The sequence below is a fragment of the Physella acuta genome, unplaced genomic scaffold (assembly GCF_028476545.2).
Source record: "Physella acuta isolate Inbredline_101_S28 unplaced genomic scaffold, ASM2847654v3 ptg000336l, whole genome shotgun sequence".
Taxonomy (NCBI): Eukaryota; Metazoa; Mollusca; class Gastropoda; family Physidae; genus Physella; species Physella acuta.
The window spans coordinates 43,976-61,995 of NW_026731855.1; the positions used below are offsets into that span (position 1 = coordinate 43,976).

An 18,020-nucleotide genomic window follows, 5' to 3' on the forward strand; every position below is an offset into this window, starting at 1 on the left:
TTGGAGGATATCCCATCCAGCGATACAGTTAAGAGTTAAGAAGAAGAAAGAAGGAAACTCATTTAGTAGGTTCAAATAATACGTCTTTTCCCGACAAACGTTGTTGAAATGTAGTAAGATAATTATCGAGACCACGTGTGTAAGCTGGAATTACAAATGGCTGCTACTTAGGTCAAGGACAAATAAAGACAGTGGTCGATTCTGTCTTGGGGCTGGAGTCGCCTCAGACAAGATGGCGCTCGGACACGCGAGTTCAAGCGGAAATGACGTCGCATTAGTTCGGGGAGGTTTGTATGAAGTAGCAGTGTTTTAGTGTAGTAAGTGATACAGTTGTGGGTGGTGTTGCCTTAAGAAGTAGGATGGTGGAATAGTTTGGTGGGGTGGTTTAATGGAGTGGATGGTGGAGTAATTTTGTGGAATGGTTTGGTGGAGTTGGGTGATGGAATGGATTGTAGAACAGTTTGGTAGAATAGAGGGTGAGGTATTTGGTGGGGTAACTGAAAGGAGTAAGCTTTTTTAATAGTGACATACACAAATGGAATTTTTTTTAATAATATAATTATTTAATTTTCTTATTTTAGAGCACTTATAAAAACTTATATTTTTCCACTATTTTGCTCATTAAATACATTTTAGATATTTATTATTAAGAAAGTGCAGGACTAAAACAATTGCGCACACACTGAATGTGTTTGTAAATGCGCAATACAATATTCTTCTTGAATTAAACAAAAATCGAATTATGTCAAATTTCATGTCACTTTGTCACCGAAAGCCGACCTAAGTTTACAACAGATCACTTCGTTTAAAGTTGGTTTAATTCTCTTTCACTTAAATAACCAGCAAGCAAGTTAATCAAAAAGCTTTCAAAATCTGTCACCCTAGTGTGTTTTGAAAAAAAGTAAAAATCGTCCAGCATTTATTGTATTCCAGATTCATGCCAGGTACTTATCAGTGCTGGATGAATTTATAAGTCACCCCACCTACTCGAGCTGTTCAGAGATTCTAAACTTGTGCTTTATCACCCGACCAACTCTGCATACCTCAATACTTTGTGCTATGTTCCATTTTAATTTGGCTGCGAACACAGATGATTTTAAATTACAATATTCTTTTCCAAGGGAAGTAACTCAATAAATGTTTATTAAGAACAAAGTCAACCCAAATTGCCTACCCTATAGATGTAACTCATTGGAGGTATTACAAGCTTAATAGGCCTATTTACATGTGTATTTTGTATCATCCACATGAAAATACGTTTCTAGATTATTTTTTTTAATTTAAAATATTTTATGCATAATTATTTAAAAAGCCAATCGCATTTTAAATTTAGCAATTATATCTAAATAAAAAAAAATTAAAAATTACAGCTAATGATCAGATATTTTAATAACTTATTTGTAAGAACTTTTTTTTAAAAAAAATAGCAAGATAAACATTGTTTATTAATTATTTACAGAACATTTCATCATAATATAGGGTAGATGAAGTAGAGTTAATCTATTTCAAACACCTCGGCATACATGTGAATAATGTGAGAACCGAACTCGAGACTTTATATATATTCAATTTATGTCGGGTATTTACGCACGGTATTCAAGTGGTTTATGTACTTTGGCTCTCTATGTCGCTTGTTTATGTCGGGTGTCAGTTATAAATAAAATCAGGGAGATAAACCATTAAATCACTTGACACGTCAACACAATTAGAGTTACCTGCACCTGCTAGAAGAGTTCACTATGGCAGTCCATGTTGGCTCTTAGACCTCTGACATCTATACATACTGACATAGACATGACATCCCGTGTTGCAGAACGCTACATTTCTTCTTCATTTTCTTCGTTCAAAATTCTAGTGAAGGAAGGGATCCCCTTCAACACAATTAAGTATACGTGTCAACTGGTTATGCGCCAAAAAGGCCGTTAACTTCTATTTCAGCCTGCTATTCTTTCTTGATTTCCTTTTATAGCCTTTGTCCATCCAAAAAACAAACTGCTTTTTAGAATTTTCTCTCCTTAGACTGGTTTCTGTCCAAGCTTTCGAACATCATCGGCCACGGGGATTGTAACTCTGGACTTTTCGGTAACCATGAGATATAATGAACCCATCACGCCGACCCCTACTAAGCATCAATTTCATTGGGGTTCATGGACATCCACAATTCAAGGTCAGTTATTTCTATCTAAGATCAATTTTAAAGCCCTACTTCGTGATTATCTAATTGATCTTATTATTATCAGAATTAATTTACATACGATAATTGCTCCTAGTTGTAGCCAAATATGGTTTTAGTATGTGTTTCCCTATCAATTAACTTATTTAATCAGCTTATCGAATGTGGTTTTAGTATGTGCTTCTCTATCAATTAACTTATTTAATCAGCTTGCTATTGTAATCATTGGACGACCCGGGCTACAAGATGGAACAATGCAAGTCGTAAAAATAAACCACACCCTACCGCGTGCGTATCTAGGACATTAACCCCCAGTCAATAACGTCACAACCCAGAAAGTACGTCATAGTCATTACCCCCCCCCCCCACAAGGTGAATTATTTCCACATGCTCATTACCCAACCACTCAAATTATAATTACTCCTTCTTGAAAAGGCGGGGGGAGGGGGGAATAACACAATAATGGTGAAATGGGAATACCAGGCAGTTTGAATTGGATTGACATAGAATATAAGACGAAGGGGTGGGGGGGGTGATGGCAGAGGAAGGGGGGGGTAATGCCCTGCTCTCATCTGGTTTACACAAGACATCGTGGTAGTTAAAAGACAAAATGTGCTCTCTGGAAACTTCTCTACACATTTGACAACGATATATAACAATACCACCCCCCACCCCCACACACACACACACTTAAATATATTATGACTTCTAAACCATTATATAATTTATAACAACACGATAAACCACTTTTTCCTTCTGTTATTTCATACTGAATAGTTCCTAAGACTCTCTACATCTAAGACACCACTCCCTACACCCAAGGCACCACTCCCCACACCTAAGACACAACTCCCCACACCCAAGCCTCCACTTCCCAAAGACACCACTCCCCACACCTAAGGCACCACTCCCCACACCTAAGGCACCACTCCCCACACCTAAGGCACCACTCCCCACACCTAAGGCACCACTCCCCACACCTAAGGCACCACTCCCCACACCTAAGGCACCACTCCCCACACCTAAGGCACCACTCCCCACACCTAAGGCACCACTCCCCACACCTAAGGCACCACTCCCCACACCTAAGGCACCACTCCCCACACCTAAGGCACCACTCCCCACACCTAAGGCACCACTCCCCACACCTAAGGCACCACTCCCCACACCTAAGGCACCACTCCCCACACCTAAGGCACCACTCCCCACACCTAAGCCTCCACACCCCAAAGACACCACTCCCCACACCTAAGCCTCCACACCCCAAAGACACCACTCCCCACACCTAAGCCTCCACACCCCAAAGACACCACTCCCCACACCTAAGCCTCCACACCCCAAAGACACCACTCCCCACACCTAAGCCTCCACACCCCAAAGACACCACTCCCCACACCTAAGGCACCACTCCCCACACCTAAGCCTCCACACCCCAAAGACACCACTCCCCACACCTAAGGCACCACTCCCCACACCTAAGCCTCCACACCCCAAAGACACCACTCCCCACACCTAAGGCACCACTCCCCACACCTAAGCCTCCACACCCCAAAGACACCACTCCAGTGGCGTAGCGAGGGGGGGGGGGAGCACATATGTCCCCGGGCGCCGACCTTAGGGGGCGCCAAAATGGGTTGGAAAAATAAATTGAAAGGTTGAGGGGGGTGCAAATCTTGATGGGGGGGTGCAAATCGAAAGTCTGCCCCGAGCGCCGGGAAGGGTCGCTACGCCTCTGCACCACTCCCCACACCTAAGCCTCCACACCCCACACCTAAGGCACCACTTCCCACAACTAAGGCACCACTCCCCACACCTGCCTCCACTCCAACACCTAAGACACCACTGCCCACACCTAAGGCACCACTCCCCACTCCCCACACCTAAGCCTCCACTCCCCACACCTAGGGCACCGCTACCCACTCCCCTAGCCTAAGGCACCACTCCCCATCCCTAAGACACCACTCCCCACACTTTAAGCCTCTAGGGGATAAACAGTCTCCTACTTTTGAGAAAAATGAGATTTTGTGTTTGACATCGTTTGCTGTTCCATTGTGGAATGATTTTAAATTTAAAATCCTAAATATTGAGGAGATAGAGGTGGTTTTACGTTTTATATTGTTACATGTACACATTGTATACACTAGTGCTACACACATATGGCACTAACTAAAAATTTCAAAAAAAAATTAGACATAATATGTTGCTTATCCCGCGATGTCTTCTTTGGACTTTTTTGGCGATTTTTTTTTTTTTTTTTTTTTTTTTTTTTTTTTTTTTTTTTTTCGCCTCAGACACGTAATTTATAGCGTCAGTTGTGTGTTCGCTTTAGTATTACAGTTTTCATCATCGGCTTGTGAGGACTGATACAGGTTTACAATAGTAATATTTCTTTCTTACTTGTAGCCTACTTTCATTCATTTAAGATGGTTTACTCATACATAGATCTAATACAAAACGTCTAAATATAAAGAAAAAATAAAAATTAAAAACCAACCTGAAACTGAAAATGCAAATGTGTAATTAAATGATGATTCAAGGGATTTTTTTTCCTCGGCGTGCGTGGTGGACTGAGGGGACGGGGGGGGGACGGGGGGGGGGGGGGGGGGACGGGGGGGGGGTGGAATTTGTGTTTTTAAGTAGAGCTGAAAAAAAAATGGGATTACCGAGAATTAAAATGATACAAATTTTACGCAATCGGAAAAGTTATGTTATTACAATGAGACACATCAAAGCAAACATTCTTCCCTTTCAAACATCTATATCTGTACAGTCCTCAAACAGTTGTTTTTTTTTTATTTATTATTAATTCAATTGTTTTAAACATTTAAATCAGTAATAATAATATATTTGATAGATTTTACACAGCATCAAAGACATGAACAATGAACATCCATTGCATATATAATAATCAAATGGAGAAAATAAAATGGCATAAGAGCTAGATTAAAATAAGGCGTGCATACTAGGTCTCTCTTGACGGATTAGTTTAGTGTGCTGCGGAGTCAAAAGTTCACATTGCAGCCACCCATGGATAGAAATAGAAAGGACCGTGGGAGAAGTGTCTCTTTAATACACATACTGATCTATCGTTCCAAAACTTTCCATGACATAAAATTGACCCTTGGCAATGAGGGCACGCTACCTTGAAATATCCGCCAGTCCGGTTGAGTGGGGAGGGGGGGGAAGTGTGTGTGTGTGTGGGGGGGGGGGGTTGAGGTGTGTATCTCTTTCTACCATTCAGGTTGTGCATTTTAAAACCCGGGAAACAGAAGACTGTTCTGATGTTAATTTACTTGGGGGCTGATCGAGTGATGTTTGGCTTGAGACTGTCTAAATTAAAATTAATACTTTATTTATTTATTTCCTGTATATATCTTTTTTCTCATTTAAGTGAGAGTTCCCAGTCTATGTCTTGGCTTTGCTTGAAATATTTCTTTTAACTCGATGTCCGTGTATATTGTTTTTTAGCGCAATTTCCATTCTGGAGAATTGCGTTTATTAACCCGTCATTTCTGGATGTATGAATGAATGGATGGATGGATGGATGGATGAATGTGTGTCCGCAGCTTTAAGTCGTATCTCCTCCTCAACGAAGCAATATCGATGACTAGTTCCAAAAGCAATTATGTTAAGCAAGTTACGAGGATGAGCATAGGCCATAAAAATTCCGGGTTTCTTTCATGGATTTCCCGAAAAAGCCAAAAAACCTCGAAAAAATGCAGTTTTTTGCCCATATCTCGGCAACCAGACCACTTAGCGACTTGGAACATGTACCAATCGATTCCAATTAGAACAATATTGCAGAAGAAAGTTTTCAAAAATATCCTTTCGTTCGCTCACAAAAATTTTTTTGAATTAATTAAAATTTGGACCGAATTAGTGGGCATTTTTTCCAACCACACCACACGCGTCATCACGTTCAATAGCTGCGCCATCACGTTCAATGGCTGCGTCATCACGTTCAGTAGCTAGGCGCGCAATGGTTTCTAGTCATGTAACTCTATTGTAAATAAAACATGTAAAATACTGAAAAAAAACGTTTTAATAACTAACCAATGGTTTTACTAACCATGCTCTTGATTTACGCTACGACAGAGCTATTTTTAGATAGCATAAGGAAATTGCGCTTAAATGTCACTAGACTTTTTAATTACCTTGTTTTTTAATGGAAGTTATAAAAAGATACTCTATGTGGTAGCTTTGGAGGGATTGTAATAAAAAGACAACATGGGCCTTTATTATTGTTCTAATGTTACAATGTATCCTGCATGGAAAACATAATATTTGAAAAATGCACATTCTAAACAAAAAACATAAAACGTAGTATCTTAATTTTAACTGTATTTTATTCTGCGTAATAATTTAATCTTATTTCTTTATTCAACAAAAAGAAAAAAAACATTTACAAACAAAACTAAATTGGATCAAAATTATCAGACAGTTACATTTTCGATTTCCAAATAGGTTGCTTCCCTTTCAATATTGAGTTCGCGTGTCTATTTTTTTTTTGTCTAATTTATTTTCTTAGTTGTTTCCCTTTGTTCTGTAGTGACTGGTAAGCAAAAACCCGACTGTTCCGGTGATCTCCCCTCTCAGCTTGGCTGCCTTGCTTCGCTGAACTCGCCTGGTAGGCGAAAACTCGGTCTTCTAATTTTGGCCCAGCGTTGGCGTCATTCGCCTGCTTTTTTGAACTCGCCTTGTAGGCGAACACTTGTCCCTCTTTGACGTCGTTCGCCTGCTTGGCTGGGCTCGCCTTGTAGGCGAACACTTTACCGTCCGGCGACTTGTCTTTCTGCTGGAGCGAGTTGTACGCGAACACGCGACCTTGACCTTGATCTTGGTCCGACCTTGACCCTTTGGCCTGTAACGAGTTGTAGGCGAAAACTCGTCCTTGTGCCGTGCCTTCCGGCTTTTCTCTCCCCTGGACGGAGGGTTTTATCGCTTTGGCTTGTAGCGAGTTGTATGCAAAGACCCGGCCGTTTGCCGGTCTTTCCGGCTCTTCGCCGTCCTGCTGGACCAGCTGTGGGTTGATGGGTAGAATGAGAACTTCATCGGCCGTGAGGATGTCTGCCGGCTCCGTGTCTGGGGAGATATTTTTTTTAAAAATGTTTTAGTACAAGCAGGTCAACTGCTTAAATAAATACCCTGACATTTATGATAGGAAATGTCAAGTAAGATGTCTTCATTGGTGTCATCGGGTGTCTCTTTACTACCAGGTGACTAACAGAGTTTCTTCCAGGAGACATCTCTTTGGAGGGTGGGGGGGGGTGTCTCACGAAGTACGTCTACCGCCCCCCCCCCCTCACCCCGCCCCCCGAACGAATTAGAATTTATATAGAAAATATATACTTTTACCAGAGTCCGCACACCCCCACCCCCCCCCCCCCCCTCCCCAGAAAATTGAAAATTTGGAAGAAACACTGGTGACTGTTTCGTCCCTTTTACACATTCGTCTTAATTGTAGGGGCCAAATGTGTGAGATATTTCATAAGCGGCCAGAGCATTAAAAACGTTAATATTATAATCAGGGGTGATCCGTGTCCGGCAAATTTTCAAAGCCCCCCCCCCCCCCCCACCCCCAACTCTAGATTGAAATTTTCATTGTGAATTCTTTTTTTCCTCCTTTAAATTAAATTTCGCGGCTTGGTATGAAGGAATGAAAATGGTAAAATGGAAAAATGCCAACAAATTGTTTTTCTTTTAAATCGAAACACGAATTGGATATTACTACAGCTCCTTTACTGGGAACCCATCGGAATTGTTTTTCCTTTGGGCCCACCAGGATTTTTTCTAAGGCCCACCAGAATTTTTTCCTTGGGGGCCCACCAGGATTTTCCCCTGTAGACCGGCGGGCCAGTCCAACCATGATAAGAAGTTTTTTTTTTTCTTAAGATAACGGTCTTTGTCTAGATTTCGTCAAGCGCTAGCTGACCGGCCTAATGTAAGAAATAGTTTCACTTTTTTTGTCCGACCTCTATTGAAATATTGACCACTTGAATAAAATATATAAGGAGACATATGGCTAGATACTGGCCTATTATGGGAAGGACATATACCTTTTGTAAAATAGATATTGTAAGATAGAACAGGTAAAAAAAAAAAACAATGCTTTGTGAATATATCTTTTTTCTACACTCGCTGCGAATGAATAAGAACCGAAATTCTTAATGAAATGGGAGTGAGTAGGGGAGAGGGTGGAGTGAGGGTGTGTGAGTGTCTGTGTGTGTGGGTGTGAGTGGGTGTGTATGTGCTGGAAATATTTTAACACAATCCACCTCAAGTGTGTGGGTGTGCGTGTCCACCTCAAGTGTGTGTGTGTGTATGTGTGTGTCTGTGTGTGTGTGTGTCTGTGTGTGTGTGCTGGAATTGCTTTAACACAATCCACCTCAAGTTTGTGTGTTTGTGTGTGTGTGTGCTGGAAATATTTTAACACAATCCACCTCAAGTGTGTGGGTGTGCGTGTCCACCTCAAGTGTGTGTGTGTGTGTGTATGTGTGTGTCTGTGTGTGTGTGTCTGTGTGTGTGTGCTGGAATTGTTTTAACACAATCCACCTCAAGTGTGTGTGTCTGTACGTGTGTGTGTGTGCGTGTGTGCTGGAATTATTTTCACACAATCCCCCTCAAGTGTGTGTGTGTGTGAGTGGGTGTGCTGGAATTATTTTAACACCATCCACCTCACCCGTTATCTCGGCACTCTCGGCCTCCTTGGGGTCAGTCTGGTGCTGCGTGCAGTGGACCGTGACGAGGCTGGCACCGAGTGAGACGAGGACCCAGATGATCTTGGACATTCTGAAAACTGTGGAGGGGGGGGGATGAACAACCGTTGTTAGCAGACGACTCAAAACTAATTGGTAAAGGTGTGCAATAAATATTATAAGCATAATCTATTCTTTTTTTATACTTATTCAAATAGTGGTTCATTTTTTATAAAAAAAAAATTCCTACTTTTTAGCGCAAATATAAAAGCTTACTATTGTAACGTTTATTTAGTAAATTATGTTTTTATTCAAATAAATGATTTTTATACATTTTAAATTTTGTAGAGCCCAATCGCATAGCATAAAAGACGCACAAAATTATTTTAACAGCGCGAAAAAAAATGTATATGATCAACTCGAATCAATTGTTCAAAAAATTTCATTAAACATCGAAGTCCAATTTATATTACATTGCTCCATCACGTGTCAAGTTAGAACGAAATCGGTTGGGTAAAAGTGGTTGAAATTTCGCTCGCAAGTTGCGTCCCATGACAGAAAAAGGCAAATATCGAAATGAAAGAACCTCCATAGATTCTATATTTATATATTCGTTGCGTGTGTATACTTCTCCTTCCAGTCCGGAACGAGATCCGAACTCGAGTTCTTCGGGTTAGCAGACGAGACCTCTACCGTTCGACCATGCCGTCCGATATTAAATCTTTTGAATTAACAATAAAAAACTCAAAAAATATGAAATTAAGAGACGACTGAAAGTTAATGGAAATGTTTCTCGAACCCACACCACACCTGTAATACTTGCTAGCTTTACTCCCCGACCACCTTATCAAGTCTACCAGTCAACCACCCTATCAAGTCTACCTCCTAACCACCCAACCACTCGACCACTCAACCACCCTATCAAGTCTACCACTCGACCACCCAGCTACTCACCATACATGTCTGCCAGCTACAGTTGATGAAAGAGTTGACTAACGTACTCACCTACCAGACTTTATACATCCCACCTGACCATTAAGGCTCATTAAGTCTGACCATATACACACGTGCACCATATCTAATTAACCCCTGCCTTTGTCTCACCTGCATGTAGATGAGTAATTAGCGCCGGGGACACTACTTCCACGACTTGTGTGAATGGGCTGACCATTACCACTCGGCTGCCCACGCCATCCAGACTGCTAGATGGTAGACAGCAACACTATTAAGGGGGGATAAGTATAATATAAAGGCAAGGGGAGATAAAGGTAATGGAAAGGGGGGATAATGATGTTGCATCAGCCTGTTGATTTATTATGCAAAAGTGTGTTCAGTTTTTTCGTTGGCGACTTTTTTTTTTCGTCATACTTATAAGTTGACACCAACACTCCCCTCCCCCTTCCTTCCCACCCATTCTTCCTTGCGATTGTCGAAATTTAGCATCGGTTTTTACACGGCGTCAAAACTGTCTAAAACATTGTCGTTGCTTTCAGTAGACCCGAACCAACAGAAACTCTGCTTATATACATCTACCAACAAGGCAGTGGCAATGCCCACATGACTTTACTAGACTCTACCCAATATGACGCTACTACCAGTAACAATATCTCATGTGACTCCACTAGACAGAGAGTAACTATATCCCACATGACCCCACTAGTAACAATGTCCCACATGACTCCACTAGTAACAATGTCCCACTGACTCCACTAGCCAGTAACAATGTCACATTAGACTCCACTAGCCAGTAACAATGTCACATTAGACTCCACTAGCCAGTAACAATGTCACATTAGACTCCACTAGCCAGTAACAATGTCACATTAGACTCCACTAGCCAGTAACAATGTCACATTAGACTCCACTAGACAGTAACAATGCCCCACATGACTCCACTAGACAGTAACAATGTCCCACATGACTCCACTAGACAGTAACAATGTCCCACATGACTCCACTAGACAGTAACAATGCCCCACATGACTCCACTAGACAGTAACAATGCCCACATGACTCCACTAGACAGTAACAATGCCCCACATGACTCCACTAGACAGTAACAATGCCCCACATGACTCCACTAGACGGTAACAATGCCCCACATGACTCCACTAGACAGTAACAATGTCCCACATGACTCCACTAGACAGTAACAATGCCCCACATGACTCCACTAGACAGTAACAATGTCCCACATGACTCATCTAGACAGTAACAATGTCCCACTGACTCCACTAGACAGTAACAATGTCCCACATGACTCAACTAGACAGTAACAATGTCCCACATGACTCCACTACACAGTAACAATGTCCCACATGACTCAACTAGACAGTAACAATGTCCCACATGACTCCACTAGCCAGTAACAATGTCCCACATGACTCCACTAGCCAGTAACAATGTCCCACATGACTCAACTAGACAGTAACAATGTCCCACATGACTCCACTAGCCAGTAACAATGTCCCACATGACTCCACTAGCCAGTAACAATGTCCCACATGACTCCACTAGCCAGTAACAATGTCCCACATGACACCACTAGCCAGTAACAATGTCCCCCATGACTCCACTAGACAGTAACAATGTCCCACATGACTCCACTAGACAGTAACAATGTCCCACATGACTCCACTAGACAGTAACAATGTCCCACATGACTCAACTAGACAGTAACAATGCCCCACATGACTCCACTAGACAGTAACAATGCCCACATGACTCCACTAGACAGTAACAATGCCCCACATGACTCCACTAGACAGTAACAATGCCCCACATGACTCCACTAGACGGTAACAATGCCCCACATGACTCCACTAGACAGTAACAATGTCCCACATGACTCCACTAGACAGTAACAATGCCCCACATGACTCCACTAGACAGTAACAATGTCCCACATGACTCATCTAGACAGTAACAATGTCCCACTGACTCCACTAGACAGTAACAATGTCCCACATGACTCAACTAGACAGTAACAATGTCCCACATGACTCCACTACACAGTAACAATGTCCCACATGACTCAACTAGACAGTAACAATGTCCCACATGACTCCACTAGCCAGTAACAATGTCCCACATGACTCCACTAGCCAGTAACAATGTCCCACATGACTCAACTAGACAGTAACAATGTCCCACATGACTCCACTAGCCAGTAACAATGTCCCACATGACTCCACTAGCCAGTAACAATGTCCCACATGACTCCACTAGCCAGTAACAATGTCCCACATGACTCCACTAGCCAGTAACAATGTCCCCCATGACTCCACTAGACAGTAACAATGTCCCACATGACTCCACTAGACAGTAACAATGTCCCACATGACTCCACTAGACAGTAACAATGTCCCACATGACTCCACTAGCCAGTAACAATGTCCCACATGACTCCACTAGACAGTAACAATGTCCCACATGACTCCACTAGCCAGTAACAATGTCCCACATGACTCCACTAGCCAGTAACAATGTCCCACATGACTCCACTAGCCAGTAACAATGTCCCACATGACTCAACTAGACAGTAACAATGTCCCACATGACTACACTAGCCAGTAACAATGTCCCACATGACTCCACTAGTAACGATGCCCCACATGACTCCACTAGACGATAACAATGTCCGTATGACTCCACTCGCCAGTAGCAATGTTCGTGTGACTGTATTTTCGATGCTGTCAGGGGACTTAATGATAACGAGCCAACAGAGTTGTACCGACATTCTGTTTCTGTTCTTGTAAATAAAAAGTTCCGTCCCTTGTTACACTAGCAACTACTATAAGGGTCCATTTGTTGTCTAGCTTAACAAGTTTTTAAAAAAATTCCTCTCTAAAACAAATTCTTCAAATAAAACTCTGGAAACAGGTTAGTGGCACATTTAATAATGCAAAATTCTCTGATTGTATATTCTCTTCAGTCGAGTTCATTGAAAAAATATCGTATTACATAGAGCACGTCCCTAAGTCCACCAGTGTCTCTTCCAGGCATCTTTTTACCGCCCCGCCCCCCCCCCCCCCTGAACGAAATGAAATTTATATAATTTATATAGAAAATATATACTTTTAACAGTGTCCGCCCCCCCCCTCGAAGAAAGTCTACGCACCCCCCCCCCCCCGGAGAAAAAAGTCTGGTAGAAACACTGGAGTCCACCCAGCTCTGATGGGAATCACGTTAGGGAATTAAAGGCGGCTGGGCATAGTGCAAGCCACGCTATCCCTTCATAAGCTGATGACACTGAAGCAGATGAACTCTACTTCATCTGCCCCATGTGCCTAGGGCACGAACGGGAAATGATGATGATAGGAAACATTAAATTTTTAAATTGTATTTTTTGTACTAAAATACCACATACTAACCTGTCTTTGAATTATAACAGCTTACGTTTCAAACACCTCTAGATAATGTCTGTATATTTTTTTTAGTATCTAATTCGATTTTTTATTTTATTTGACGAAACATAATTTCTCAATTCGTCTTTAGACCCTATCCTAACCATGTGATGCAGCAATTTTTATATTAACTAACACATTACAGTAATAAAAATAAAATGATCCAAGTATTAATGTGTTTGGTACAATTATGCTTTAAATGGAATGAATACTTTAATTATAATAAAATAAAATTTCGCCGAAAGATATTTTGTTTTCTATTTTTCTTTTAACTAGATGGTTTTTATTTAATAAGTAAATATTTGATGTGTAATTAAATCGATTGCATAATTATACTTTTATTAAAAAAATAGCAGCCCCTGTCCCTTGTGTCTATATCTGTAATTACTATAACAACTCTCTAATTACTGTCGTGATTCGTATTGTAGTTTGTGTTTTTTACTGCTAGACTTTAACCTGTAATGACTTCATCGACCATTCAATTGCCTACTTAAACGCGGTATTAGTTTTAAAAATTCAAAATAATTATAAACATACAAAATTAATCAGTACTATTAGGACAATGCTGGTTTGAAAAATAAAATTAGATAATTAAAATTCATTGATTAGTTAAATAATTTATGTTCATAAAATAAGTATTTTAAAATATAAATTTATAAAATTTAAATTTTAAAACTTTTGTTGTTGTTGGCTTTATTGCCCGTGACGACATATCAGTTTGAGAATGAAATAATCAAGCACTTCAATCAAACGCCGTGTTTTAGCCGAGTTACTGTACCTTATATCCAGTCACCAAGGCCCACAACTTAACCAGTTCTCTAACATTTAAGAAGCCCGTCTTTCGCGAAAAGCTTTTTTTGTCAGGCAATTTTAATAAAATTTTCAATGATATTCCCTGGTTCGGTTTGAGATGGATTCGAACCTCAGCGATTCCACCGCCTTCAGGACCCAGCTGGCGAACATCGTTACTTCAGAGGGGAAGAGGGTCAGCGTGTACAATGACGTCAGTGACGAGTTTCGTCATCAGTTCAGCATCGTCGTCACCATCTTCATGTCAGGGGCCGTCAGTATCATGGGCGTCTGCTGCAACGTCATCAATTTGGTCGTCTTTAGGCGGCAAGGTGAGTGTCACGTTACGTGATCAATTTAGTCGTCTTCATACGGCAAGGTAGGTGTCACGTCACGTGATCAATATAGTCGTCTTTAGGCGGCAAGGTAGGTGTCACGTCACGTGATTAATGTAGTCCTCTTCAGGCGGCAAGGTGAGTGTTACGTTACGTGATCTATATGGTCGTCTTTATGCGACAAGGTGAGTGTCACGTCACGTGATCTATATGGTCGTCTTTATGCGACAAGGTGAGTGTCACGTCACGTGATCAATTTGGTCGCCTTTAGGCGGCAAGGTGAGTGTCACGTCAGATGATCAATGCAGTCGTCTTCATGTGGAAAAATGAGTGTCACGTTACGTGATCAATTTGGTCTTCTTTAGGCGGCAAGTTGAGTGTCAAGTTAAATTATCAATTTGGTCGTCTTTAGGCGGCAAGGTGAGTGTCACGTCACGTGATCAATATAGTCGTACTCAGGCGGCATAGTCGGCGTCACGTTACCTGGTCGATAATGTCTTCAGGCGGCAAGGTCACGTGATCAGTATAGCTTTCTTCGAGGGCTACAAGAGAGTGTCACGTTAATATAGTTGTCTACAGGCGTTAAGTAAATGTCAGGGTACGTGGTCATTGTTGTTGACTTCAGACGGCAAAGTATCACTTTCCTTGGTCAATACATTAGTCTTCAGACTATGATAACAGTATTTCAAAAAGTTTCTCATTAACGTTTTAATTATCTCCTAATTAGTCTTCAGACCAGGATAACAGTATTTCAAAAAGTTTCTCATTAACGTTTTAATTATCTCCCACTTAACGCTGTCCGCAGGTCTTCACGAGACCGTCAACATCAGCCTCTTCAGCCTGGCGGTCGCTGACCTGCTTTGCGTGACCTTCACCCTGTGGCTCTCCGTCTGCATGGTCCTCTACGTCCTCGACCCGCCGAGCCTGACCTTCGACCCGACCAGCCTCATCTCTGTCACGGCCAGCGGCCCGCGCATCATCTTCTCCCGCACCAGCTGTTGGCTGACCGCGGTCATCTCTCTACAGCGGTGCCTGTGCGTGACCTTGCCTTTCAAGGTCAGGCGAATCCTGACCTTGAAGAACACGGCCGCCTGCGTCGTGTTGGTGTCCGCGTTCACGTGCCTGACGCACATGTCGCTGTATTTTTACCGGACGCTCCGGGTGGGGTTCGATCCCAGGACGAACAGTACTCGGATCTACACGGCGCTTGTATCCTACGGCAACATCGACATCGTCGTCAACGCCGTGTTCTTCATCATCCTCCCCGTCCTCAACTTCCTCATCGTCCTCACCTGCACGCTGATCATCATCCTCACGCTGAAGAACTCCCAAAAATGGCGGTCCTCTGTGTCCTACGTCAGCAGCAAACTCCACAAAACTCATGACGTCATTTCCTCAATCGCCGAGTCCGATGACGTCAAAGACAACAAAGAGGTCAGGATTTCCCGGATGATAGCCACCATCATGATGATTTTCGTCGCGTGCAACGCCCCCGCCAACATCATCCTGTCAATCAAATACGCGATCCCAGAGTTCCGCGAGACCGGAAGTCTGAAGAACTTGTTCTACGCCACGAACAACGTCGTGTTCTTCTTGGAGGCGCTCAACTCCAGCGTGCATTTCTTCGCCTACTACAGCATGAGCTCAAGGTTTCAGCAGGCGTTCACTAGCGTCTTCAAGGGGAACAGGTTGTGTAGGTGTGGGTGAAGGTCGGTGTAGGTGAAGGTCGGTGTGGGTGAAGGTCGGTGTAGGTGAAGGTGAAGGTCAGTGTGAGTGAAGGTCGGTGTTGGTGTTTCGGTATAGGCTAAGAGTCGGTGTAGGTGATTGCACTTGTATGGTAAAGGTCAGTGTATAACATGATCACCATTATAAGAAAAATGAGATATTGCTTGTTTAATTGATTTTAAAAAGCTTTAAATGGATTCGTCGAAATCTGAAGCAAAATGGAATTTTTTTTTTTAAATTGTATTCGATCTGAACAAAAACTCTATCTATAACTGCTATTTTAATGTAAACAAAGCGGACACTATAGGGCTGGTAAGTAGGTCAATAATTAGTTCTGTGGCTCATGCAGGTTTTATTGAGCCGTAGAACTGTTTATTGACCTACTTACCAGCCCTATAGATGTTGGGTCGCGAGTTTGTGCACACTACATCCCTGACGGCCCGGTGTGTGATGTATGATTGCATTGAGTGAACGTTAATCACACTCCATTTTAGTGAGGTAAACATTTATTCAACAATAATAGTAGCCCATCGTATCTATAGTTATCTCACTCTTTAAATGGAACGTATGGGCCATAGTACTCATTAGGGAGCCCGGGGCACCAAATCGCGAGCTGATGGGGCGCTCCTGATTCGATTTTAATGAACGATGATGGTAACCCATTGTATCCATAGTTTATCGGACTCTTTAAAACGAACGTAAGCGCTACATAATGAAAATCCCGTTGCGCCAAATAGCATTGATACATGTTACACACTAGTTTTAGAGTGGACCTTAGAGGGACCGTTGGTGGTGACCCATACAGCTAAGAATATCGAACCACTATACTTGTATGTAAATGACGGCATAGTCGAACGATAGAGCTTACGGCTGCTAATTCTCGAGTTCGAGTCCCGTGCTCGAGTCTCTAGGTTATTCCTGGTTCTACTCAGCTCTGTTAGGTACCTAAAGCTGACCACACTGTGCCCCATGAACTCTACTTCATCTGCCGTATGTAACTTGGGCACGAACGTGAATAAATGATGATGATGTTTGTATATTTTATATTTTTTGTAGCTGTTATAAATAAAGTTAAATAAGATGCACAAAAGTGTCCAGACACGCTTAATATCTAGCTGTTAGGTCTAACCGCTGATCATCGCAACGTTTTCAGTGGTCATTTTAAACTGACCACTCTGTCACGTGTCTCATACATTTGGACTCACAGTGTCAGTCTCTGTAGACATTATTATTAGCGCGGTCGTTTTCAAATAATGTCTAACCAGACTTTTTGTGACACAGAAGATATAATAATTTACAAATTCTTCAAATATTCACCGATTGCTCCGTAAATTTTTGTATGTCCATTTTTCATGTGTTAAAACCATTTTTATGACTCAGTTCTAAAACCCCGCATTGAGCTCATGTGTCAGTGATGGACTGACATTTGATGTAGAGCAACTCAAGCAGAAAATGTCGTACAATAGTTCCGCCTCGCTAGGCTGGCTGGGCAGTAAACTCACTAGCACCATCACACCATCGTATCCCGTCACAGCGACGTACCCCGCCACAGCGACGTACCCCGCCACAACGATGTACCTCATCACAACGACGTACTCCATCACAAAGATGTACCCCACCACAACGACGTACCCCGTCACAACGCCGTACCTCATCACAACGACGTACTCCATCACAACGACGTACCCCACCACAACGACGTACCCCGTCACAACGACGTACCCCGTCACAACGCCGTACCCCAGCACAACGACGTACCCCACCACAACGACGTACCCCGTCACAACGACGTACCCCGTCACAACGCCGTACCCCCGCCACAACGACGTACCCCAGCACAACGACGTACCCCGCCACAGCGACGGTTCCCATAAAGACGAGCTCCTACGTGGACCTG

The 18,020-nt window shown here is 42.5% G+C and overlaps 2 protein-coding genes across 3 annotated transcripts; one reads left to right on the forward strand and one right to left on the reverse strand.

Moving 5' to 3' along the window:
* Window positions 1-6,501: 6,501 nt before the first annotated feature.
* LOC131940958 (uncharacterized) lies at window positions 6,502-9,889 on the reverse strand. 2 transcript variants are annotated; one of them, XM_059299894.1, is made up of 3 exons: window positions 9,823-9,889; window positions 8,853-8,969; window positions 6,502-7,255 (listed from the first exon to the last, which is right to left on the reverse strand). In XM_059299894.1, the coding sequence occupies exons 1-3, from the start codon at window positions 9,827-9,829 to the stop codon at window positions 6,690-6,692; spliced, it is 690 nt and encodes a 229-aa protein (XP_059155877.1). In that variant the 5' UTR covers window positions 9,830-9,889; the 3' UTR covers window positions 6,502-6,689. The 2 variants fall into 2 exon arrangements, with proteins under 2 accessions (XP_059155877.1, XP_059155876.1); XM_059299893.1 differs by having other exon boundaries at window positions 8,841-8,969.
* A 4,295-nt stretch (window positions 9,890-14,184) lies between these two features.
* Window positions 14,185-16,105, forward strand: LOC131940960 (kappa-type opioid receptor-like). The gene is made up of 2 exons (XM_059299900.1): window positions 14,185-14,395; window positions 15,204-16,105. Exons 1-2 carry the CDS (start codon window positions 14,185-14,187, stop codon window positions 16,103-16,105), a joined length of 1,113 nt encoding a protein of 370 aa, XP_059155883.1.
* Window positions 16,106-18,020: the final 1,915 nt, after the last annotated feature.

Bases quoted from the DNA above. Each gene is read 5' to 3' on its own strand.
- LOC131940958 (XM_059299893.1), bottom strand. The intron at 7,256-8,840 runs GTGTTAAAATAA...ATATCTCCCCAG, and splicing joins GATAACGGGTGAGGTGGATG to ACACGGAGCCGGCAGACATC.
- LOC131940960 (XM_059299900.1), top strand. From the start codon at position 14,185: ATGGATTCGAACCTCAGCGATTCCACCGCCTTCAGGACCCAGCTGGCG. The intron at 14,396-15,203 runs GTGAGTGTCACG...CGCTGTCCGCAG, and splicing joins GGTCGTCTTTAGGCGGCAAG to GTCTTCACGAGACCGTCAAC.